We start from the raw sequence: 27,020 nt of genomic DNA on the forward strand, positions 1-27,020 counted from the left end.
TGCATAAAACTATAAAGCAGAAGATTTGAATATGCTTAAATAAAATTCCTGATAAGTCAACAATAAATTTATAGACACAAAAAATGATTCATTTTTTATTTATTTTAAAAGCTGTTGCTTTTCCAGATCTTTTTAATCATCCCCATACACATTACTGCAGTTTTAATCATTATTACTACTAAAATATAAATAAACTACCACAATGTATTCTCTATTTTTCATAGCTTGGAAAGCACAAATCTTAGACATCCTAACAATGTTCCAGGTGGTTTTTGAAATCTGACTTTCAATTAATTCAAATGGTGACTGTTTTTTTCATTATTCCCTTCTGCCCCCATATACAAAATGCTTCCTCTATTTACTATTTAGGACTATGTTCAATCTTATCTGCTTCCTCCCCAACACCTAATAAAGTAAAAATGCACTGAGGGAGAGTCTCCAATTAGGGAGAAAAAGTTAACATTTGAAATTCTTATTTCTTATCTTATTCTTAAAACTTATAAAGTTCAATCTGTTTTTAGAATTCTTCACCCATGACTCATCTTGGGACTCCTTGAAAATTTTCTGTTTAGAGTGAGAGGATTAAAGATTTGGAACTAGGAAGGCTTTAAAGATCATCTAGGTAACCTATAAATGCATATTAACCTTTATTTCATAGATGAAGAAACAGAAACCCAGAGTTTTTAAATCACAAAGTGGTAAGAGGTACTCCAATATTCTAGAACTGCTAGTGTGACTGTGAAATAGTCCCACTCTTCTGAAACATTTGGAACTATGCCCACAAATCACTACACTTGGACCCATTGAAACCACTTAAACCTCTACACCAAAGAGATTCAAGAAAGTGGGAAAAGATCCATCTGTATAAAAACATTTATAGAAGTTTTTTGTGGTGTAAACAAGATGGAAACTGGGGTGGTACTCATAAATTGGAGAATGGGAATGGTTAAATAAAATTATGGTATATGAAGGTGATTGAATACTGTACTGTAAGAAATGTTGAAAGAGAGTTCTCTTTTCATGGGGAAGACTATATGAACTGATGCAAAATGAAATGAGAGCTATAATAACAGCAACATTATACAGATAAGCAACTTGAAAAAATTAAAGAACTCTGAACAACATGTTGATCATCCACAATTCAGAGGATAATGATGAAGTCTGCCTGAGAAACAGAGTAGAGAACTCTGAAGGCAGAAGGACATATAAATATTTTGGAGCATGGTCAATATGAGAATTTGTTTTGCTTGACTATGAATGAATATATATTACAAGGATTGTCTTTCTGTTTTCATCTTTTCAATGGGGTGGAAAAGGGAAGTGTAAGGAAAAGATTTTTGCTTACTTACAAAAGAGGAAACTATCTTTCTCATTGGATCATGGTATCAAATGATACAATGCATATGAATTACTGTATAATCTTTAAAACTATATATCACTTATATAAATGTCAGATTTAAAGGAGTCCTCTAAATCATTTTAATTTTTTTTTTCCAATTAGCAAGCAGACTTTAAATACACACTATATTTGGCATTGTAGATACAACTAAAAATATGCATCTTGTCCTTAATATTTTCTTGCAGTGGGAAGGCTGACTAGGTTTCTAATCAAGACTAGCAGACAAGGATTAGAAATCAAAATGGTGGGGTACAAGCTAAGACCCAGTTGAATTTTCTCAATGTTCTTCTCCAAACAACTTTAAAATTATACTTCAAATCAAATTTTGGAACAGCAGAGCCAACTAAAGATCAGAAAAAGATATTTTTCCAGTTTAAAACCACTAGGGAGGTCTGCAGACCTTTAGACTACACCGGGGCAGGCAGAGGTTCAGTGTGGCACCATACCAGTGAGGTGGGCATTGGTAAACAGCCACAACAGTGGGAGCAACAGCAGTAGCTTCAGAAACTCATAGCCCAGAGATGGTAAGGGGTATTAGTTCAAATTTGCCTCTTTGACTCTCCCACCCACAGCTAGTTTTGCCCTCTGGGGTCAGAGAAAATAGTCTCTGCCCTCTTCCATATGGCCAACTCTGAAGTGCTTGAACACAGCCACCAGTATCCCCACCGCCATTTACCTGAACCTTTACTTCAAAGGTTCCTAATGTCCTTAATTCTTAAATACAATTTTTGGATCCTTAAATATGCTGGTTGCCTTCATTAAGATACTGTCCGATTTATCAATATCTTTCCCTTCTAATAGTTGCTTAGGTAAAGCTTACCTTTGAAATAAACCATCCAATTTTCTTACTTTTTAAATGAACGAACACTAATCGTTTCTGCCCTTGCTTCACACATGGAGTTTTGAGACAAAGTACCAAAAGTTAAGATCAGAGTAGCATTAGAAAGAAGAAAACATAGACAGTAATTTCCTAGACTAGATAGTAAGATGAAAGTCCAATCTGATCTTTCTGTATTGAAAGAAAAGTAACTGAAATATTTTCTACCTGTAAACATGGCGTGGAAATAAGGGCTGCAAGCTGCCAGGACCACTCGGTGCGCTGAAATTTCCATGTCATCGGCCACAATAGTGACATCACACAGCAAGTTTTGGCTGTTTATAAAACAAGAAAGAAACAGATTGGGGAAATGCATTCACAATGACCACTCTGAAAATAATGTAGTGACATCCCAGTCAAACAGATATTAAACTCCTTGCAACTTTAACCCAGGGTACCATGAATCTGAACCAGCAAACTAAATAAAAAATGAAAAAGGGCACTGAAGACTTTGAAAGAGCTGTCCCCACATCCTTGCTGTAAAGTCAAAGCTCTTGTTCCTTACAACATCACTCAGAATCAAAATGAGTGTTGGAGAAAGTATTGGACTTGAGGTTGGATAAGACATAGGTTTGAATCCCAGCTGTAAGATCCTAGGCAACTCACAATTTCTCTGATCATTAGACTGTTCAACTGTAAAATAGGGATAATGACACTTGTAATTCTTACATTATGGGTTTGTTATGAGTGAAATAAGATCATATGTCATCATCAAGTAAAACCCTGGCAAACCTCAAGGCACTACATAAATGTTAACTTTTATTTATTTTTTTAATATACAACTCTTCTTAAGAGGCCAACCCCAACCTGTCTACATGTCTACAACCTATCTCTCCACCACTTTCTTTTCTTATAGATTACCTCATCAAGTATCCCCAACCTCTTGAAATTTTCAATCTCTCCCTCACTACTGGTTCTTTCCTTAATGAGTTCAAGCATATTCAAGTCTTTCCCATCCATAAAAATTCATTAGATTCTATCACCCTCTCAAGCTATAATCTGATGTTTCTCCTCCCTTTCTTGCCAAAATCCTAAAAAAAAGTTGATTATATTCACTGTGTCCATTCAATCTGGAGCCTTTCCAAACCCTTTCCATCCTCATCACTCAATTATATCTTCTTTCTTCAAAGTCACCAATGACCTTTTAATTGCTAAATCTCATGGTCTTTTCTGAGTTCATAACCTATTTGCTGCATCTGACATAGTTACCATCTCCTTCTTCAATTTACTCTTTCCCTTCTACATTTTTGTAACATTACTTCCACCATGGTCTCCTACCTTTGGGATCCCTTTTCAGTATTTTTTTGGTGTCTCATTACCCAAATCATGACCCTAATATGGATTATGTTCCCTATGGCTCTGTCCTAGGCCACCTTCTTTCTCCTCTACATTTTCTCAGTAGCCTCATCAGTTTTCAAGGGTTTAACTATCATCTCTATGTAGGTGACAGATATTTATAGCTAGCCTATCTCTTCCCTGAGCTTCAATTATGAACCACCAATTGCCTATTAGACATTTCAAATTGTATGCTCTAGAGACATTTTAAACTCAATATGTCTAAAGTAGAATCCATTATCTTCTCCCCCACCCCATTCCAAAGCACACCCTCTCACAAACTTCCCTATTTCTAGCAAAGGCATTGCCTTCCTTCCAGTCTTTCATATTTGTGATTTCAGCATCATCCCCAACCCCTTACTTTCCATCAGCCCCAAAATCCAATCATTTCCTAAATCTTACCATTTCTCCCTCCATAGCACCTCTAACACTCAACTCTTTTCACTCATACAGTTCCCATCTTAGCTTAGACCTTCATCACCTCTCACCTATACTATTGCAACAGCTTCCTACTTGGTCTCCTACAGCTTTCCTCCATCCTACACAGTGCTGCAAAATAATTGTTTTAAAGCACAAATCTGACTATATCACTCTCCTACTCAATTCTAGATTGCCTCTAGAATCTATTTAGCTTTTAAAGTTTTTCATGACTTAGAGATAATTCCATCTCCTATATGCTGAGAACCAAGCCAACTAGCCTTCTTTCTTTCTTCCCCCATTCTCATTTCCCATTTCTATATCTTTGTGCTGGTGATCCCACATGTCTAGAAGGCGCTTTCCCTCCTTAACTCTGCCTCTCAGGATGCCCTTCTTCCTTTAAAGACATTAATTCATATATCATCTTGTCCCCTTGCCTTTGCCTCACAGTCCACTTCTGCCTTTAAGAAGCAGCAAAAACACCATCTTCTATGCAAAATCTTTCCTGATCCTTCCAACTGCTTTTGTCCCATTCCTGCCAAACTACCTTGTATTTAAGTATTCTGCATTTAAGCATTTTTATATTGATACATTTTTATATTTTTGCTGTATAAATATACTTATGCATATATCACACATGTACAATCTATGTGTATATCACACATTAGTTGTGTCTATACATACAGATAGATGTGTATATATAAATACATGCATATTCATATATTTATATCACACACTATCTACATATGCATATGTATCACATATACTATGTGTATAAATATGTAAGTATAAAATGTATAAAAGTATGTATTTGTATATTTCACATACTAAATTAAATTGTGTATATGTGGCTTTTATATATGTGTATATTGATGAGTCTACATGTACAGATGTGTACAAACATATGCAGATACACATGTATATAGTTACATCTCATGCCATCTACACATGAGTATATCATATATATCATCTGAGTATATATCATAAATGTGTGTAAGTGTATATGTAAATATAACATATACTATATATGCAAATTTATGCATATATCACAATACTATCTATACATGTATATGTATATAACTATGTGTGAATGCATGTCTATGTGTGTACGTGCATGCACGTACATATATAAACATACTTTGTTTTTTTGATTAGAATGCAAGTCAGAATTACTTCAGTCTTTCTTTTTGTATGTCCAGTAGCTAGCAAAGAGGTCTGGGATATAACATGCTTCAGAAAAACCTGCTGATAAATAAAACTAGTTATCCTCAGTCCTTAACAGATTAGAAGACATAACCAACTGAAAAGGTGGTAGAGGTAACAGAGAAAATAATTAGAGGGAGGAAACATGACAACAAAAATAAATGCTGACTATCTTGACTTCCAAGTGATGAGACAAAGAAACTAAAAAATATACAAAGAATTCTGTTATTAATGCAGAGAATAATAATGGATGCTCATCTTATTATTCCCAAGTGAACATGAAAAAATAAAAATTGTGTTCATTATCTATTTAAGGAGGCAAAAAAATAGTGCTATATTTTGTTAAGATTTTAATCTAGGGGTGGCTAGGTGGTGCAGTAGATAGAGCACCGGCCCTGGAGTGAGGAACACCTGAGTTCAAATCCAGCCTCAGTCATTTAATAATTACCTAGCTGTGTGGCCTTGAGCAAGCCATTTAAGCCCATTGCCTTGCAAAAACAAACAAACAAAAAAAAAACTAAAAAAAAAATTTTAATCTAAAAAATTTTTAAGTTTGGGTATTTCCAATATTTAAATACTTACTTGGAAAATTTACTTATGCAGAAGGACTCATTTTCTGAAGATTCTAGTTAGATAAGGTAGAACAAAAAGAAAAACTTCGTGCCTTTTTTTACAGTGTATGAAATGGTATCTTTTTTAAAAAAAATTAAATTAATTTATTTTCTCCAATTTCATGCAAAGATAGATTTCAACAATCATTTTTTGTAAAGTTTGAATTTCCCATTTTTCTCTCTCCCTCCTTTCAGAGGGGATCAATCTAATATAGATTATACATGTATAACTAAGTTAAACATATTTCCATATTAATCATATTGTGGGGGGAAACAAAACAAAATTGAAAAATTGAAAATAGTAAGTTTTGGTCTGCATTTGCACTCCATAGTACTTTCTCTAAGATTATGGATGATATTGTCCATCACAAGTCCTTTAGAATTATTGTACTGCTGAGATTTTTTTGATAATTGTACTGCTGAGAAGAGCAAGTCCGTCATAGTAGATAATCACACAATGTTTCTGTTAATGTGAACAATGTTCTGGTTCTGCTCACTTCACTCAGCATTAGTTCATGTAAGTCTTTCCAGGCTTTTCTGAAGTCCTTCCCCTCACAATTTCTTTCAAAACAATGGTATTCCGTCACATTCATGTACCACAATTTGTTCAGCCATCCTTCAATTGATGGATATCTCAGTTTCCAATTCTTTGCCACCACAAAAAGAGCTGCTATGAATATTTTTGTATGTGTGGATTTTTTATTCTTTCTTGTTATCTCTTTGGGTGATAGCCTAGTAGTGGTATTGCTGGATCTAAGAGTAAATAGTTTTGTTGCCCTTTGGATATAAAAACTTTTTAATGTTAAAATAAAACTTGAACAAATAAGACTTCTAAATGCTATGGTAATAAAATTTAATTGAGCTAAATAAGAATCATAGAAGAGTAAAAACTCTATACAAAGATAAGGGGAAACAATTGAGAATAAAATAGTCTCTGAATTGAAAGGAGCAAATATTTTACCATCCAAAAATAACTAGTACATGTATATGGTACTTCAAAGTTTGCAAAGTTTGATTCTTAAAACAACTTGGGAGACAAGTGCTACTAAACATTTTGAGGGATATGGAAATAAGAGACCAAACAGAGTTAGTTAAATTAAACCTCTTGTCCAGGGTGACATAGTTAGTATTTGAACTCAGGTTTCTGACTCCAAGTACAGTGCTCTACCTACTAGTTAAGCCCTGAGAAATGAATTCAACATGTTGGCAAGATCCTCGATGAAGAAATTACAAAAGGCATGGATGGGGCTGGGGGACAGTTAGATGGTTTCAGTTAATACACTGTCAGGGCCTAAGTCAGGCAGACTCATCTTCCTGAATTCAAATCTGCCCCCCCACCCACCCAACAAATCACTTTTCCCTGTTTACTTCAGTTTCCTCACCTGTAAGATGAGCTAGAGAAGGAAATGGCAGAATCTTTACTACAAAAACCCTAAATAGGGGTCACAAAGAGTTGGACCAACTAAAATGGAAAGAAGGACAGAAAGGAGGAAGGAAGAAGGTTAGGAAAAAACTAAGCATTTATTAAACACTTATATGCTAGTAACTATGCTGAAAGCTAGAATACAAATACAAGAAAAAAGATAGTTCCTGCTCTCAAGAAACTCGCATTCTAGCACACATCAGAAAGAAGATACTTATACAAGTAATGATCATTAGAGTGATCACAAAATGTTTCTGTTAATGTGAACAATGTTCTGGTTCTGCTCACTTCACTCAGCATTACTTATACAAGCAATGATCATTAGAGTGAAAATGTAAAAACATGCTTAAAAGTATTGCAATTTTTGTTTGTTTAAATACTACAGGATGTCCCTTGTGTTTTTTAATGCCAAAATAATGAGAGGCAATGTGATATGGCAGAGAGGATTCTAGATTTAAACCAATGGAGGGAACTGGTGAGATCAAGGATTGACTGAAATAGGCTTCTTAAAGCAATGATGATTATTATTCCTACATGCAGCTGTGGCTAAAAAAAGTTGGTACACAACCAAGAATTCCACTGCATGGTGGCCAGAGCATAGGACAAGTACAATCTCAGTTTAAATGTCTTCAAGCACAGCTTCCATCCACTGGACTTCCAGCTCTAACATTTTACTAGATTTAGTAAATTTATCAGATTTCAGATTCCAACTTCTAGGATTTCCCCTGGATCTCTCTGGCCTGAAGATCCCCCAATGCTAGAGAAAGAGGGTTGGGCTCAGTTTCCTCTCAGGGATCTTTTGGTTAGCAATCTATGACCTCATGAGTTATAAATTCTAAAGTTCCTTCTCAGCTATAACATCTTATGATCCTTTATCCCAGTGGTGTCAAACTCAAATAGGAAAAAGGAGGCCAGCATAACATATATAAGAATGTGGGCTACATACTGATTTAGAAACCATACACACACACACACACACACACACACACACACACACACACACACACTCTCACACTATAGATAGATAGATATATGTATTCTATTGTATTTTTATTTATTGTGTTACTTATTTCTCAAATACATTTTAATCTGGTTTGGGTCAAAAATGGCCCATGAGCAGTGTGTCTGACACCTCTGCTTTAGTCTGTATGTTCTAAAAATGCCATGGTGAGAAAGAAAAGAGGACAGCCAGGAAATAGCCTAAATGCTCCACTGGTGTCCTCATGGTCTTAGGAGAAAACTGCCAGATGGACCTTCTATAGAGAACTTCTGGGAGAGGTTGCAGGAGAGTCACCTAGGAAAGGCAGGTATGTACAATCTTCATCATTTGATAGTTATAAATCCTACATCCATTTGAGTATCTGAGTTGGGGGTTTTTTTAGGTTTTTTTTTTTTTGCAAGGCAACTGGAGTTAAGTGGCTTGCCCAAGGCTACACAGCTAGGTAATTATTAAATGTCTGAGACCAGATTTGAACCCAGGTACTCCTGACTCCAAGGCTGATGCTTTATCCACTGTGCCACCTAGCCACCCCTTCTGAGTTGTTTTTTAAAAAAGCTAAAATCACATGAATAATCTGAATGTACCTTCTGTGGAAGGTAACCAGAACAGTTGACCTTATCTTCTTAATTGTTTTAACAGGATTTATTCAGTTAGCCTCATTCAGTAGCCAATCCAGATAAAACTCTGGTGCAGGTGATTGGCGGCTATAAAGAATATAGAACTTGAGAATAACAGACACCATCACTTCCCTTCTTGATAAGATGACTGCTTCTCTGAAATCCTGTGGTTCTTAGCCAGCCCTAATATACACTGAGGGAAAGCCTATGTAAATGACCATCTGTAATCAGTTTGGAAGGACAGATTGTCAACACCTCTGTTCAATGGTGGCAAACATGCTGAGATTTTTTTCAAGAAGGAAAAACTAATTTGTGGCATTCTTCTTTAAGAGTTCTGAAAGAAAACTGGCCACCTCAGCACAACAGGGCCCTCTCCCAACTTCAAAAGACAAAGGACAAGGAATACGTCCTTCTGTTCAGAAGACTCTCAAGAATTCAGAATTTGGGGATGATGAGTAAGGATGATAAGACATGGTCTCACTTAGATGTTAGAGAAAAATATGTTATCTTATGAAGCATCAGGTGACAAGAGTCTAAGCTGCAGGAAACAGGAGAATAAGGGCAAAACTGAGAGGAGAAGAAATTGAAGGGATGATAATCATGGAACCAGATCAGGAAAGAACTCAGAGGCCAGCTAGTCCAAACCCCTCATTTTACCAAAGAGGTTAAGTTATTTGTTCAAGGGCCCATGGTCAGATTTGAACCTGAGACTAAGGACTACAGAGTAAGGACTCTTACCACTGCAAAATGTAATTAAGGGAGAAGACATTAATTATATGGAAGACTTGGAATGAATGGAAAATCAGTTATTAAGTGTTTTACCAGAAACCAAGAAATATACTAAATGCTGAGGATAAAAAGAAAAAAGAAAACATCCTAGGGAACAGGCAAAGCAACAGAAGGGGCTACTTATGCACTAAGTGATATAATAAGCATTCTGTTAAGAAGCTTCTCAGGTCATCTAACCCAAACCCTTTAAGTTACAGAGGAAGAAACTGAGGCTTGGAGAGAAGTAACTTGGTTGGAATCAATGATCTCTGATCCCCCTTGTACTAAAAAAAATCTTAAGGTGTTATTTTAAAAGAAATCAGAAAACTTTAAACTATAAGAGAGCTTTCTAACAAACCTCCAATGAAAAGGTCATTAAATTATGAGAAGATAGTATTAACAATGATAATATGGATGCTAAGAATGGGGAAGTCAGGAGCCAGGGGTATGTGAAAAATTGGGGTTTTTTAATAATAATAATAATAATAATAATAATAATAATAATAATAATAATAAGCATTTAATGCTTTAAGGTAGGGCTGTTCAAAATGCAGCCCATAGTGTGATTTTATGTGGCTGCCTGTGGGCTCACTCAATGCTTTAGTAAATGAATTTGAGCTACCACAGAGCTCTTGCTAAAATGGCAAATCAAAATATATGGTCTACTGTTTCAATAAAAGCTTTTTTAAAAAACCTTTGTTACTATTTATTATAAAATGTTCTTGCTTTCTCTTGTTTTCAGTAAAATATTTTTTTAAAATCCTACTTTCATTTCTTTTGTAAAGTTCAGGGTATTTTTTTATAATATAAATATTTTATTTGTTTTCCAATTATATACAATAGTAGTTTCTACCTATAATTTTTTGGTAAGATTTTGAATTTTACACTTCCCCCCCACCTCCCCCCAACAGAAGGCAATCTGATAATCTTTACATTGTTTCCATGCTATGCATTGATCAAAACTGTTCAAAAAAAATTTTTTTAAGTAAGATTAGACAGCCACTGCTTTAAAGTTTACAAAGAACCTTACAAACATAGTCATTTAATCTTCACAACAACTTCCTTCCTTCCTTTCTTGCTTGATTAACCCCATTTTGCAAATGGAAAAACTGAGACAAATAAAAGGTGACTTGCTTGGGGTCACCTAGCTAGTATCTGAGGTTGGATTTGAACTTAGACTTAAAAATGAATTTGACTCCAACACTCTATGTACTATACTAACTAATGACCTCAAATAAGAACAAAAGAAAAAGAAAGAAAAGAAATAGAAAAAAGGTACTCAGCTTGTTTTTTTTTTCTCTCTAAGGGGAAAATGCTGTTTCATTTCTGTTTCCCCAGAACTTGACTCAGTATTGATTACATAAGTGACTGGACTACATCAATGGACTACATCTGTACATGTAGTAAAACAGGATGCATAAAGGAATTTTTGCTCAATAGACAGCAAATAATAGTACAAGCCTAATATATAGAGTTTAACTGGCAAGGTATTTTTGCCCTTAAGAAAGGAAAAGGAGATAGAGATAGCAAGTATTACTGTCTCCTTTGGACATATGAGGAAACTAAGGCCTCCCCCCAAAAAATAAATAAATTGATAAGAGGTAGCTAAATGAAAGAATAAAAAGATAGTCAAAAGAATAAATGAATAATTAACTAAATGAAGAGATATGTAAATGAATGAGTGAATATATAAATAAATGGACAGCTAAATGAATGAACAAATAAATGAATGAATGGATAACTAAATAAACAAATAATAAATAAATGAATTAATGGATAGCTATATCAACAAATAAATGAATGAATAAATAAACAAGAAGGAGGGAAGAAGGAAAAGAAGAAAGGAAAGAAGGAAAGAAGAAAGGTCAGGAACTGGCCCAAAGTCAGAAGGCTATGAAATGGCAGAACCAGGACGCACATCCAAAATGTATGATTTCATGTCCTCTAGTCTTTCCCCTTTGCAACATTGGTTGTCATTATAACATTATGACCTCAAAAAACCAGTCCTATAGACAGTTAAACTAGAAGACTCTGCTTCTCCAAGTATTTTGGAGAAAATTCTTTTTATCCTTGGGTTTTATCCAGCTGCTCAGTCCTTCAAGGAAATTTTAGCAGAGAGCGGTGAAACATGCAAACAAAAGAACAAGACAACATTCTACCATGAAAACATTCATTTAATCAAATAACAAAGAAAATCATAGCCACTATAATTTCCAGGTTTTTGTTTGGGTTTTTCAAATTGTTTTTTTAAAGACCAGATCAGTGGAGAAACTCCCTCTATCAATGAAGGCTAGACATGCTCAGCTTTTTGTAGCCTTGGATGTTGCCAGGGTGAATGAGAAGTTAAGAGACTGACCTATGTAGCCCAGACATGTCAGTGGCACTTGAATATTGGGGCTTTCTGACTCCAAGATCATCTCTCTACATTGCCTCTTTTGCAATATCCCTTAGATACCTTAAATCACTGAAATGAAGCTTTGAATAGAGAGGACAGGTCTAATTCAAGTTTATCATTTCAACTTACTCCAAAATGGGGAAGTCAAATATGCTTTGAAAAAAGCTACATTCCTCTAGGTCAAGGATGGTTTAGCAATCATCTCTTCTAAACCCTGAAATTTCCTGGTGAGTTGACATACTATGAGGCAGGGTTGAGTTCAAGCCCAGGTTCCATTATTCCAATGCCCTTTCTACTAACTCATGGTTGCCTTTTGCTCTCTTCTACTAGAAATTACTTTAATTATTTTGATCAATGAAATTACTTTTATGTATGCATTTCATACCCTCATCATGGTATGAGAATCTTCTCAGTCAAATTGAGATCAGTTAAAGACCCTGGCTTTTTTTTGTTTGTTTTTTACAAGGCAATGGGGTTAAGTGACTTGCCCAAGGTCACACAGTTAGGCAATTATTAGGTGTCTGAGGCCAGTTTTGAACTCAGGTCCTCCTGACTCCAGGGCTGGTGCTCTATCCACTGTGCCATCTACTTGCCCCCAAAGACCATAGCCAAGGTCTCCCACTGCATCCACAGCTAACTCCAGTCATCCTGATCCAGATCCGCAACTGTACCCAGAAGACTTTGGAAGAGAAAATGAGGTTGGCGATCCTGCACACCAATCCAAATTCACTTGTATGTCATGGCATCACCTCACTGATGTCAAGGTCTTCTTCAAAAATGAAGGGCAAACAACCACAACAATAACAGTAAGAAAAATGTAAAGGAAAGGACTTGTTTCATTATTTCTGTATTCCCAGATAGTGTCTCCCACATGGTAGACTCAATAAATGTTTATTTCTTTCTTTCCCCTCTCTCCCAACCCTCCACCCTGTTTCTAACTAAGAGTGAGTCTGCGATGGTATAAAAACTGATTCTTTTAGCTTTCCCAGAATATATGTATCGTGCAGAATAGATATGTGCTTATATATGAATATATATGGAAAAGGGGGGGGAGGGAGAGAGAGAGAGAGAGAGAGAGAACGAGCGAGCACATTTGGTTCCATGATGTCTAAAAGTTCTTGGAAAAACATACAATGCTACTATACAATTCCATCATAAAAAGTATAAAATTAGAGTTCTTTTAATAATGTATTTTTAAAAAATTTTCAGTCTCAAATTTCTTCCACTCTCCACTCCTTCTCTCCCCTCATTGAAAATGCAAGAAATCCTATACCCTTAATAACCTCTTAACAGGTTGACTTGCTCATTACTAATTTCTGATTTATGGCAGCACAGAAGCCTAAATATCAATGGTTGACCATTAATTTTCCAAATGGTTTGACCCTATGGCAAAGGGTGGCAAAATATTGCCTGTTGGTCAACATTGTCCCCTCACAGGAGCACAGGAGCAGCTAGATGGTGCAGTGGTTAGAGCACCAGTCCTGGAGTAAGGAGGATCTGAGTTCAAATTCGGCTTCAGACACTTAATAAATGCCAGATGTGTGACCTTGGACAAGTCACCTAACCCCATTGCCTTAAATAAAATTTTTTAAAAATTATCTCCTCACTATGAAGGAGTGTATCCTGAATGTTATCAACCCCATAAGTACTCACAGATCTCTAAAGCTAAGGCTTTGTTTTCCTAGTCAAATTTAGCACTTTGAAAAACCATGAAACTCTGAAACTTAATATATTAAAAGAAGAATATTACCTTGAGACACTGTCTTTCAAATTTTTCTTGCTAAGTCTAGATGTTTAAACTAAGATAGGGAAAATTAAAACACTAAATATGAACAAAGTGAAAAGGCTATGACTTTTGAGGACTGAATGGGAATTTAAAATGAACCTGATAGATGGAACAACTTTCAATCAAAAGATTTGGACACATGAAATTCAATATCACAGCTAAAGGCAGTTCGATGGAACAATGGATATAGTGCTGGGTCCAGAGTCAGGACAGTCCTGAGTTCAAATTCAGCCTCAGACACTTACTAGCTGGGCAAATAACTTAAACTATCTACCTAAGGTTGTCATAGCACCTACTTCACAAGGTTGTTGTGAGACTCAAAGGACAAAAATGCTTATAATAGTGTCTGACATAACAATATAAATGTTAGCATTATTATTAGTAATACTGCCAGGATGGTACACTTAAGGAGTGAAACAGTGTGCAATAAGGGACAAAATAATTGTTTTAGAGATAGAGAATCTGCTTTTGAATACTAGCTCTTTCTTGTACTACCTTGGTTGATCCTGTGCAAGTTATTAAACTTTACTAAGCCTCAGTTTCTTCATTTAAAAAAAAAAGGGTGTTGGACTAAAAGTTTCCTTACAGCCCTAAATCTATGAATCTTTGAAATAAATAAATAAACCTATACAGATGCAAGAAGGACAAAGGATGGGTTCTGGGGCAGAAACAGAGAAAGGGTTTATGATGGAGGACAAGCTGACTATAAATTAGCAATGTCAGTTTCCAAGTAAAGAAGTAAACAATTCATTTGGTCTGAATTTACAATTTCAAAAAAAAAAAGACCCAACAAAGACTTAAATTTAAGATCATGAAGAAAGTTAGTGGAATAGCAATTACATTCCACTATGTCAAGGATACAAGAAACTTTAGAGATTATCTTCTCTAAAATCTGAAATTTCTTAGTGAAATAACTTGCTCCAGGGTCAAGATAGGATGAGAGTCCAAGCCCAGACACCATGATGTCCAGTCCTCCAGTCTCTTATGTGACCTCAGAATTGTTATAAGCAAAGACTCAGTGGTTGGAATGCCTGGCCATGGTCCAAACCTTGAACACAGTCAGAATTTTTTGTAGGAGGACAATGTAAAAATTCCACATTAGTGTTATCAGAATAAATATGGAAGCATGGAGACAAAGGGCCAGATAAAATTGCTTTATGATATTCCAACCTATAGAGGTGTTTATGTAATTCAGGTATTTACAGAGAAGGGAAGATCACAGATCAAAGACTAGTAATCACCCTGTTATCTTTGGAACTCACCCTGATTGGTGGTTGTAGAGAAGCTGACCAAGGTAAGTTTTAGGCAAGAAGGGAAGGATTAGATGCAACTATGTAGAATACTTGGTGTTTTTCCTTGAGTCTGCTACAAGTGTTCCTTCTAGTGTGTTCCTTCAGGGACAGTGGGATAGTGGGGAGAAGTATCATCATAGCATGATTATCCTTCTCTCTACTCCAGGAATCTTTTATTCTGCAGTTATGATTAGTGTTTATTCTAAAGTTTACTCTCACTAGATGACTAAGTTTGTGATGGCCTAACTATGAAATTCAGTACACAGATGTGTAGTACAAAGGATACTGAATGCAGAATCTTTAACACATCTTTTTTTACTAAATTATGGTGAAGTCTTCAAATAATGGTACCAGGAGATGGGTTGGTAATTGTTGTCTTTAGTTCTTGAAGAGGATCAAAATGACCATTATATTGGGGTCATGGTGTAGTGTGTCAGACTGTGACTGATCAGGCCTGTTCCATAGGTCGGGTACAAATAGTCCATATGAATATATGACATATAGTCCATGTCCATATGTGACTTTATGAAGGTGACCTGGTTAATGCCAACAAAAAAGAATTTATGACTAGACTGATCAAGCTGCAAAGGCTTTCAGGAATGACTCAGGAATAGACTCATATACCCGTTCTTGGAGGATAATCTCCCCAAGTGCAGAAAGACTCATTGACAGAAGGTTAGTTAGCCAGTGATGGAATTTTTTTTGGCCACAGCAACTCACAAAAGTTGTTTATTATGTACAGAAGGTCTCTAACGTAGTTTAGTGAAGAAGCATCTGCCCATGCTCATGAAATCATGGCTCTTTTAGAGTCAAGTATGGAAAATAACAAAGTTGAACAGAATATGGGAAGATTAAGCAACTTTCCCAACAGAATGCAAGCTTTATAAGAGTAGGGATTATTTGAGTCTCTGTCTTTGTACATCTAATGCCTAATAGTAACTAAATATACCAAAGAAAAAATGAAGTTGAATTTTTTTGGAATATAACAGAAGAGTGCTGTGAGAATCATATGTTCTCAATATTTATACAGATTATCATTCTATGGTCCTTTAAGGAAAAGTATTTAAAATTTAAGTTAACACTAGTCCAAAACATATCATTATGTCTTATATGAACTGATGAAGAGTGAAGTAAAAAAGAGCCAAGAGAACATATGCAATGATTATAATAATATAAATAAAAACAATAAAATGAAAGAAATACTGAGTAATAATAATAGAGGGAGGGAGGGAGGAAGAAAAGAGGGAGCATCTTCCATTCTACTGGAAGTCATAAGTAGTGAATAATGGGAATGGAATGCTGCATATAATATCAGACATTATATTAATTGGTTTTACTCAACTTTTTTTTTTCTCAAGGAAGATTCATTTTGCAGAAGATGAGTTAAGAATGTCTACAAATAACTAATATATGAATATATATATATATAGGCACCAGTAAATATACATAAATATATATAAACATAAAAGGCACCAGTAAAATATTTTTAAAATAAATTTTAAAAAGTGTCCCCTTCCCCACTTCCTTCTATTGCCCTAATTCTCTAACAATTTAGGAAATCCTGAAGACAATAATAGCTAATAATTATACAGTACTTTAATGTTTGCAAAGTACTTTACCTATATTATTCTCATTTGCTGTCCCCAAGAACCCCATAAACCTTCTTATAATTAACCCCATTTTACAGAAAAGAACACTGAGGCTCAGAAATTGAATGACTTGCCCCCAAAACACAGTTAGTAAATGTTGAAAGTGGAATTTGAACTTGGGTCTTCCTGGTCCTAAACTCATTACCCTAATCTATCTTCTACATGAAGGAATAGGTCAATATAGCCTGATTTCCAGAAATCTTGTTAGATCTGGAGACTGTTAGAGATTCTATGAAGACCATGAGTATCCCAAGGTTTCATCTCTGCTAGAATATGCTTCTAGGGTCTGGTGTTCTAGAATAGTAAAATTCACATTAGTCAACAGAAGCGACTTGAGACAAGTTTTTTATAAGGTTGGCTGGAAAAGAGGTTGAAACTAATGACTAATTAAGTGTTAAGACTTCTTTGTGAACAATTTGTCCAAACTACTCCTTCTTCCAGTTATCACAGAAAGCAGAGCCTTGGCTATAGTTAGTCCCAGGAGTTATGATTGAAACCCCCCCCCCCCAGTCATTATCAGGTTCTTATCCTCATCTTTGGGATCAGACTTATGAAAATACATTCCAAAAGCATTTTTTTTTAAAACAGTTAACAAGAAGGAAGTTTTAAAGGTGAGGCAATCAGTGAAAAAGTTCCTTGAATACCACAATGTAGGACTTGCACCAAAGCAGGGGTACATAAGAGCCACATGCTTCTCCTGTTTATGTAGCCACAGTGAACTGCAGCACAGATAGACACAACAGAAAGAGTCAAGCAGGAAGCAGGATGCCTCCCCCTTCACCACTGACTTACAGAATACAATGATATCAGTCTTCCAGTTAATTACCCAATAATAATTGCCAAAGAAAATCTGATTGTTGGGGTACTGAGGCAACTGAGGAGATTGGAGCAGCAAACAGTGGTGGGAACTGGGTGAACCACACTAACTCCATTTTGTGACTACATTCTATAGCCCAGGTCCTTTTTTATTCAATTATGAGTGTCATCCAGTTTTTTGTCTTGTGAGAAAATTTTATTCAATTGTGGGAACTGTGAGAGGACTTGAGTACATTGTTTGAACCTTGTCCTGCATGGCTGGGAAGCTGAACCACTTTTCCCTGTACTTAGAGACCCTTAAATAAACTCAAGTAAGTTGACCAGAAACCCTGTCAGGTGCAAAGATTGAAGCAAAGAGTTTCTTACAATTATACATTTCAAGTAAACCCATTTCTTATCTGAAAACTGGCCCCATATCTGTCAATAAGTTATTGTTCCCATGTTCCTTTGATTGTATACAGACACTATGGAGGAGTGGGATACCTCTTTTTTCTAAATTCAGGAAATTGGACATGTTCACTCTGCCCCTCCCAACTTGGAAAGTCTCTAATCCTTCCTCCAATTAGAAATTAGATTATCTAATATTGTATGTAGCCTGGTTAATGGCTTCCTTTTAACTAATTGGGATTATTGAATTGTTTTTAATGTACAAAAATCTGTTACCCCTGTTATTTGGGGTCCAAACCTAAGCTGAGGAAGAGGCCTAGTCCCAGTTGTTAGTTAATAAACTGATATACTTGGACGATTGAACTATTGTCTGTTTTGTTTCATCTTTCACCCCTTCTCCCATAGTACATTAAGTTCTGCAGAGTTTAAGCCATGCACAATAGACTCCTTGAGAGTAGGGGTCTTGCCTCATGCCCTACTTTATTAGACAACTAACGTAACAGACAGTGAGAGACCTGGAGTCAAGAAGACCTAATAGTGCAAATTTTGCCCTAGACACCAGCTGTATAACCTTAAGCAAAATTACTTAAATCTCTGAGCCTCAATTTTCTAATAGGCAAAATTAAGTTAGAATAATAGCACATCTCTCATAAGGCTATTACGAAGATCAAGCAATACCATTTGTAAAGAGCTTTGTTTTGCAAACTGTGGCACCATATAAATGCTAACTATTATTATTATTATTATTATTATTATTATTATTATTATTATTATTATTATTATTATTATTATTATTATTATCGTTAATATTATTTTATCCCTTACAGTGCTTCACACACTTGAACACCAGCCAAGAATATAATCACTCCCTGCACAAGGCTTAGCAAGTTTCATGTTGTTACATGTTTTCTCACAGATTCCCTGTTACATTTCTTCCTGAAGTACCAATCAACAAGCTTTTATTAAACACCTACTATTAAGAAGAATTTAGATAAACTCCTTGACAACAGGGACTGTTTCATTAATGTCTTTGTAATCCCACAGTGCCTGGATTTAGGAAATGCTTTTTGGTTGGCAGCCTGTTGATCGTCAAGTACTCTGCTAGGCCCTGGAGACAGAAATACAAAAGTGAAATTTTCTCTAAATTCAAGTTTACATTCTACTAAATAATCATTTTTATCACATCACTCCCCACTCAATAATCATCAATGGCTCCCCACTGCTTAGAGAAACAAGTCCAAACTTGAACCTTGACTTTTAAGCCCTCTGTTCTCATGGTTTATATGGTAACAACTTAAATCACATATTTTTTTCTCTACACCTCAAGTTCTCTGTGCTGACTAAGCCTGTTTTCTCATTCTCTCCAAACTAAAATCTCCCATTTCCTACTTTCACATTGCCAGAATTCTCTTCTCTTTCCAAGCCCATCATGTGGTGGGGTCAGAGTTGGATTTAGAGTCAGGTCAGCTGAACTCAAATCCCTAATCTATTACATATACAGTATTTATATGTGTTTATATGTGTATGCATGCCTTTTATGGATGGGTAACGGATGTAGATATTTTATATGTATGTGTGTATATATCCACAGTCATGTGTGTATATACAGTTTTTATGTGTGCATATGTATATGTTTACCTTTTTATGTATGAGCAATACATGTCTGCATTTTCTATATGTGCATATATATACACATTTATACAAACTTGTACAGTCTTTTTATCTATATGTGCTTGTATTTGCAATGCATGTATATATTCTATATATGCATATGAATACATATTTATGTGTACATACATTATGTGCTTATGTATACATTTTATGTATGAGCAATACATGTATATATTTGATGTGTATAGATGCATATGTGTGCATATACACATTTATACATGGGTGTATAATAGGTATATAATTAATGTGTATATAATTGTGCATGTATACTTTTATGTATTACGACACTGTATTTTATATACATATATACATACATACACAAGTGTATGTGTATGCATTTTCTATATGGGCAATATACATATATATTTTACATATGCTTAAGTTTTATGAGTGTATATACAATCTTTATGTATGTGTTTATGTATGTTTTATGTGAGTGATATATGTATTTTATGTATGTTTACATTCATATTTATGTCTATATAGTCTATATGTGTGTATTGTTTATACTGTGCAATACATGTATATATTTGATATATGCATATATGTGTGTGTAGATACAGTCTATGTGTGTGCATGTGTCTTATGTATATGTGCAATGTATGCATGTATTTATATATGCACTTAATACATGTTTATGTGTATGTGTAGTATTTATATGTGGTTTATGTGGGTATGATGCATGTATGGGTTTTTATAGGTGTATATATACATCTATGTATTTATATACAGTCTTTATACATGTGTATGTGTATCCCTTTTATGTATGTGCAATATATGCATATATTTTATAAAAATTTTATGTAAAATGCGTATAGCTATACATTTGTGGGTATATATCTTTGTGTATGTATATGTATCACTTTTATGTATATGTAATACATATATATTTTATATATGTATTATACTTTTTATATATTTGCATAAAACTGTTTCAATGTATATAGTCTTTATGGGATATATAACTTATAAACATGTTTATCTATAATATATATTTTTATATGTATATATGAAAACTGCATATGTATATGTGGAGAGAGTGGGAAGGGAGAGGAGGGGAGACAGGCAAACTGAAATGGTTGAACAAATCTTGGAATATAATTGAATGAAATCCTACTGTGACAATGGAATTATAAAAGCGGTGGCATCAGAGAAACCTGGGGAGCCTCAGATGAACTGAGGCAGAGTGATAAGAGCAGCACCACTTCAATAATAATCAAAAGACTTAGAGACAAGCAGCTCTGAAGGCCTGCAGAGCCCCAATCAATCAGTGCAATGACCTTCAATGCATGAGAGGTGAGGACCATCAGTGGGGAAGTTGTTTTGTTTGATGTTCTAATTTCTATTTTTTTTCCCCCCCATGGACAGGGATGATGTCATGCGGGAGGCAAAAATAAGTGCTTTTTTTTTATTGAAAAAACAAAATACAATTTAATGAACAAAGAAAACGAGGGAGCTGGTCTGTAGAGCATAGACCTTCCTACAATGCCTCCCCTCTCCCCACCCCCCACTTGGATACCAGAATCTGGAGTAAAGTACTGAAGGGGAAGTTGTCCCTTCCCAGAAACCATGAAATCACTTTGAGCTACCCCTACCAGGGGAAGTTGTTGCAAGGGCAGGAAGTAACTAATGATTTTCAGCTGTGCAACAAATAGCACATTTCAGAGATTTCATGTTAGTTTTGAGAAGCGCTCAAAATAGATGACATGGGACAAAGTGGGAAATTTCTTGGAGCGATGGGGAAAGACCACAGGGCTACCAAGATTTTGATGAATTCTAGCAAGTGTGGCATAGTGGACTTGGGAGTGAAGAAAGACCTGAATTCAAATCTAGCTACAAACATTTACTGTTATTCAGTTTGTCGCATTTTCCTCACCTGCAAAAATTTGACAATAGCTTCTACCTTCCAAGGCTGTTGTGAGAATCATGAGATAATAACTAACTAAGCACAACTTCTGAAATGCTTGCTTTTATTGTTGTTGTAGTCATTGTTATTATTGTTGTTATTTTAGCTATGTGACCCTAGGCAAGTCATTTTAAGTTCTGTAACTCAGCTTCTTCATATGTAAAATGAGAGGGATGGATCTATCTCTAAGGTCACTTCTAATTTTAAATCTGATAGTCTAAAACCAACTTATTTTCTATAACAGAGTAATAATCTTATGCTAAAATTGAAAATACTATCACTTTCCTACTCTCTTGGAGAGGACCTAGCCTGACATCTCATCGGCAGCCTGGAAGATATGATTTACAGTTTTTCTTTGGGGAGTCAGCATCCTTTACTTGCATCGGGAAACTCACGAAGTGATAATTAGTGTGACTGACCCAAAGGACGCGGGATACTATTCAATATCTTTACCCTCATAGCCTGAAATGGGGCAGAAATGGTGCTCCTTGGGAAGAATGAGCTAAGATGAGCCTTCACACAGGGGAAACTTCACGAAGAGCAGGCAAGAACTTCTACCATTAATGAGTCACACTTTATGGAACAGAATCCAACTCAGACTAAAGGGGAGCTGAGCAAATAATGCCCTCAGTCAGAGTCCTGGTCTCCCAGCCATCAGCTCTTCCAGAAGGTGAGCATGAGATGAGAACATAGCAGGTCCCACCTCCTCATTGTACAAATGTGGAAACTAAGGAAAGGAAGGGACTTGCTGAAGGTCACACACCACATCAACAGCAGAACTGAAATCAGCACCAGGACTACTCCAGAAATAGTGAGGGGGGAAAAAGTTTAAACCTCTATTAAGTTCAATCTTTCTAGAATGAAAAAGAAAAAGAATGGAAAAAAAGAAGCAATTTACAGTATTAGGGACAAGACTTTTGAAATACTGTATTGCAATAGAACATTCAGAAGGCTACCCTTGAAGCCAAGAAGACCTGAATTCAAGTCCCCCTTCTGATATAGTCTGGCTGTATAATCCTAGTAGGCAACAGTCTACTATTAAAGGAGCTGCCTTCTGGGGTTACAAAGCCAGTCTATGTCTGAAGGAGGATTTGAATCTAGGTCTTCAAAGAGTTCTAAGACTATTAGCTATAGAAAAAGTATGTATTGGTAGACAGAGTATTCTCATTGGGGAATTCCCTGAAGCAATAAAGGGACAGGTAGCTGGTGCCATAGTGCATAGAATAATGGGCCTGGAGTCAGGAAGACTCATCACCATAAGTTCAAATCTGGTCTCAGACACCTATCAGCTATGTGACCTTGGACAAGTCACTCAGCCCTGTTTATTTCCATTTCCTCATATATAAATAAGCTGGAGAAGGAAAAGGCAAACCATTCCAGTATCTTTGCCAAAAGAGGTCTTAAAGAAACAGACATGCCTGAAAAATGACTGAACAATAATATCACTGAAATCATCTGTCCTTAGGTGTTCACTGTTTTTCTTTTCAGTATTTTTCATATTTTATCTTATAGTCTATTTTATAGTCCTCTCTAGTCATATATGTTTATGTAAATATCCTGTATATGTCCTATAGTCATATATATAGTCTCATATGTGTATGTATATATATATATATATATATATATATATATATATATATTGAGAGAGAGAGAGAGAGAGAGAGAGAGAGAGAGAGAGAGAGTCTTCTATTTATAGTCATAGTCTATTTTATAGTCTAATACCTGTTACAACAGTATTTAAAAGGAAAAGATCCCAACCAGATCTAGTGACTGGGACTGACCACACAAGGAACCACTCCTTTTAAAGATGCAAGCAGAAGATATTTATGAAGTGCTTTGCAAACCTCAAAGGTCCATATAAATGTCCATATAAATTGAAACTATTATCATATTATCGTAACTATTTCAATATAATTGATTTCTTTTGTTACCTTGTATATTTTATGCATTTAAAAACTAAGATTAAGAAGGAGTCTGCAGGCTTCACCAAACTGCCAAAGGTTTAAAAAAAAGTTAAGAAAGTCTGTTTTACATAGTCATCACTAGGTATATAAAACTGAGGAAGATAAAAAAAATAGGGTTTTTTCAAAAAGCTACAACAATCGGATCATCCAGTTTGATTTTTCTTTGTAGCTGGAACACACAGTACTTTTAATTCCCAAAGATTACTATGTTTTAATTACTCTGCTTAAATGATCCTTTTCTCTACTGTCAATCAATATATTTGAAACACCTTAGGAATGAGACAGCTCTGAAAAAAAAACCCTCTATGGTTCTTCCCAGACCAAAATGTTATTTTTATATGTTCTTTCAGTTTCAGTTGACATTATAAAAGGAAGTCCGTAGACTGTGAGATCCTAACCCTTTCTGTGCCATGGACCTCTGTGATATCCTGATCAATTCTATGAACTCTTTTTTAGCATAATAATTTTATTGATGTTGTTGTTTGCTGTTCAGTTTTTCAATCATCTCCATCTCTCTATGATCCCATTTAATATTTTTCTTGGCAGAAATAAGAAAGTGGTTTGACATTTCCTTCTCCAGTTCATTTTACAGAAAAGGGACTGAAGCAAACAGAGTTAAGGGACTTACCCAGGTTCACAGTTTGTAGGTGGTCTTCCTGAGTTTAAGCCCAATATTCTATCTATTGCATCACTAGTTGTTTTTAATGTTTGTATATGCCTAAAAGAAAATGTTTGATTATAAAAGAGGCCAATTATATTTAGATAATTATCAATATATTAGGGGGGGAAACCAAGTTCATAATTCTATCTTAGGAGCTTCCTTCTTAGACTGACCAGATGATATTGTTACTACTTATAATAACTGACTTGCATACAGTACATGTATTATTCTTTTGATCCATGTAATCATTATTCAAAATGAGCATTGCAGGTATCATCTGCCTGATTTAATAAGAAAATTAATAATTCTGAAGGTCTCCCAGAAACCTAGGAAAACCTAGATTTTCCTGAATCTCAAAGTAGCACTTATTCCACTATACCATAGTGTTTATCTCTTTAATTTAATAAGATTCTTCTCTTTTGAAATCTGTTGACTCCAAGTTCTCTTTATAATAAGAATAAGAATGATGGCAAACAAGTGAAAAGCAAAGACATTCAGAGACCCAACAAGAGTTGAATGTATGCATGTTAACAGAATAATACCTTCTTAATTCATTCATGACTTTAAAAGCTTTCTTCATGTGCCAAGGGTTCACTGTCACTGGGCAGTGTTTTTCTGTGTTATCATCTTTCGTATCTGAAGGCTTCTGGGGATTCTGCTTTGGGCACCTGTAAATAAAGACAACAGAACCAACCAAAAGTCATTACTCAAGAGAAGTTTCTCAAGGTGCTGTCAAAATGCTTTACCCACCCACTACACAAGAGGAAGGAAAGCACTAATTACATTATTCTTACATTTAAGGGAATGTTACAATTTAGAAGTTATTGTATGGGCATTCTCTTTCTCCAATAAAATAAATCAAAATTATACTGCCTCAAAACTGTCAATGAAATGATATGAACATATACAACTTGGTTTAGCATAAAAGGTTGTGTCTCATATTAATTTACTTTAGAATAAAATTTAAAGTGGCTGCAGTGTGTTTTAAGGTTTGCAAAATATTTCCCATACATAATTTCTTTTTAATCTCATAACTCTTCAAGGTTATTATATCTTTCAATATATGCATTTTATTTTATTTTATTTTTTAGAAAGCTTTTTGAGACTAGAACTCTCCATCTCACCTAAGTTGGAATTGTAACAGTCACTCACAGAAACACCCCATTGCTAAATGGGAACTCTGACATACTCAATTTCCAACTTAGGCCAAATGACTTTTCCTTATGTAGCTTGGTGGTCCCCTTCTCCCAGAGGGCTCATCATATTGGTGCCACATTAAGAGTGGCTACCTGATCAGCTATAGACCACTACAGCTCAGAACTCCTTAGTTCAAGCAATCCATCAATTCCAATTTCTCTAGTGCTAGGATTACAGGAATAGATCACCAAGCCAGACTTTGCAACAACCATTTCACAGATGAGGAGTCTTGTAAGCTAGAGAGGCTGATTCATAAACTTCTTTCTGCTATATTTTGATGGCTTTTCTGACTAAGCCAAGAATGGAATCAAACTCTAAACAAATTTTACAAAAACAGAAATCTGGTCCAAATTTTTCTATGCCCCTCCTGGGGCAACTTTAACAAACATTTTAAGAAGCAATTCTACACCCCCCCCCAATATTTCTCTTCAATAGATCCTTGACTTTCATATTAAAAATAATCCAGAACATTTCAGAACACAAACACACACACACACACACACACACACACACACACACACACGAATACACCCATATATCTTAAAGAAAAAAAAGAACAAGGACAGTAAAAAATTTAGGTGCTAAGTTTATAAGAAAATAAATAAAGAAAAATGAAAGAATTGAAAATGCACATAAAAAAGCCATGTGCCAGTCACTATGGTTAGCATAGGAGAATATAAAAACAAGCAGAAAAGAAAATGCCTGCCCTCAGACTTACATTCTAACAAGGGAGGAAACTGTTTAGAAGTATATTTCCTCCCTCACTTCTTTTCCATACTTCAATTTGGCAGAGAAAATTAATCCTTTAAGTGTTCTCACATCAGAGGGTGCTCCTAGTGCTTTCTTCTCCCTAAAAGTTTTACTTCCTCTGGTCCCCTACACAACAGTAGTTTCAGCTAAAGTTAGTCAGCTAGTGAACATCGGAGAGCCCCTCCCCATTGAAGTGGTAAATAGCTAGGAGGAATCCTACAAGTGAGGATTAGGAGCCCCTTGGGGAACAGTGATTTGCCACTAGTTTTCCTAATATTTTTTTTTCCTTTTGGCATGAGGGTTGCTACATCCTTTGCAGTTAAAGGAGGCTAAGAAAGGGGGTGAGCTTAATGGGGAGAGACAAGGGCAAAAGAGATGGAATGAGAAGGAAAGTCCAACAGAGAAATTTGCTTCTGTGTTGTTTATCTCTCCACCCCACCCTTCAATTTTTCTGATTTCATCCTTTCTAGGGTCAGGAAATTAGATGAAGACAGAAATCTTCCAGAAAGTACTCAACTCAATGAAGTTGGAGAAAAAATAATATATGACAGTAGGAGGCCTTTCCCAGCAAAGCATGCTGAGAGTTCTATTTGCAGGACTATATGTCCTCTATATAAATGTCTAGTTGTTACTGAATTTAAGTTAGGGGCATATCAGTCATATGCAAAAGTAATTAATAAAAATAGTACCCTCAAACTATTAAAAATTAAAATATACAGAGATTAAACACAAATAGTTAAGTCACATAAAGCTATAGACAGAACTGATCCTGAAAGTGATCTCTTCCTATAGGGTCCTGAATGCCTTCTCATCTTATAGGTTCTTACCAATCTTTTTCTATAAATTTTTTACAAAGCCCAATGTGACACTCATGATACCAAGGGTGCTCCTCTGGT

The 27,020-nt window shown here is 35.4% G+C and overlaps 1 protein-coding gene across 1 annotated transcript in view; it reads right to left on the reverse strand.

Moving 5' to 3' along the window:
* The window catches only part of LOC141517720 (kelch-like protein 2), a 139,329-nt gene that overhangs the window by 98,687 nt on the left and 13,622 nt on the right, over positions 1-27,020 (reverse strand). Inside the window, 2 exon segments of the mRNA XM_074229014.1 lie at positions 2,445-2,551; positions 24,720-24,845. Coding sequence (XP_074085115.1) covers positions 2,445-2,551; positions 24,720-24,845 — 233 coding nt within the window.

The sequence above is a fragment of the Macrotis lagotis genome, chromosome 3, assembly GCF_037893015.1.
Source record: "Macrotis lagotis isolate mMagLag1 chromosome 3, bilby.v1.9.chrom.fasta, whole genome shotgun sequence".
NCBI lineage: Eukaryota > Metazoa > Chordata > Mammalia > Peramelemorphia > Peramelidae > Macrotis > Macrotis lagotis.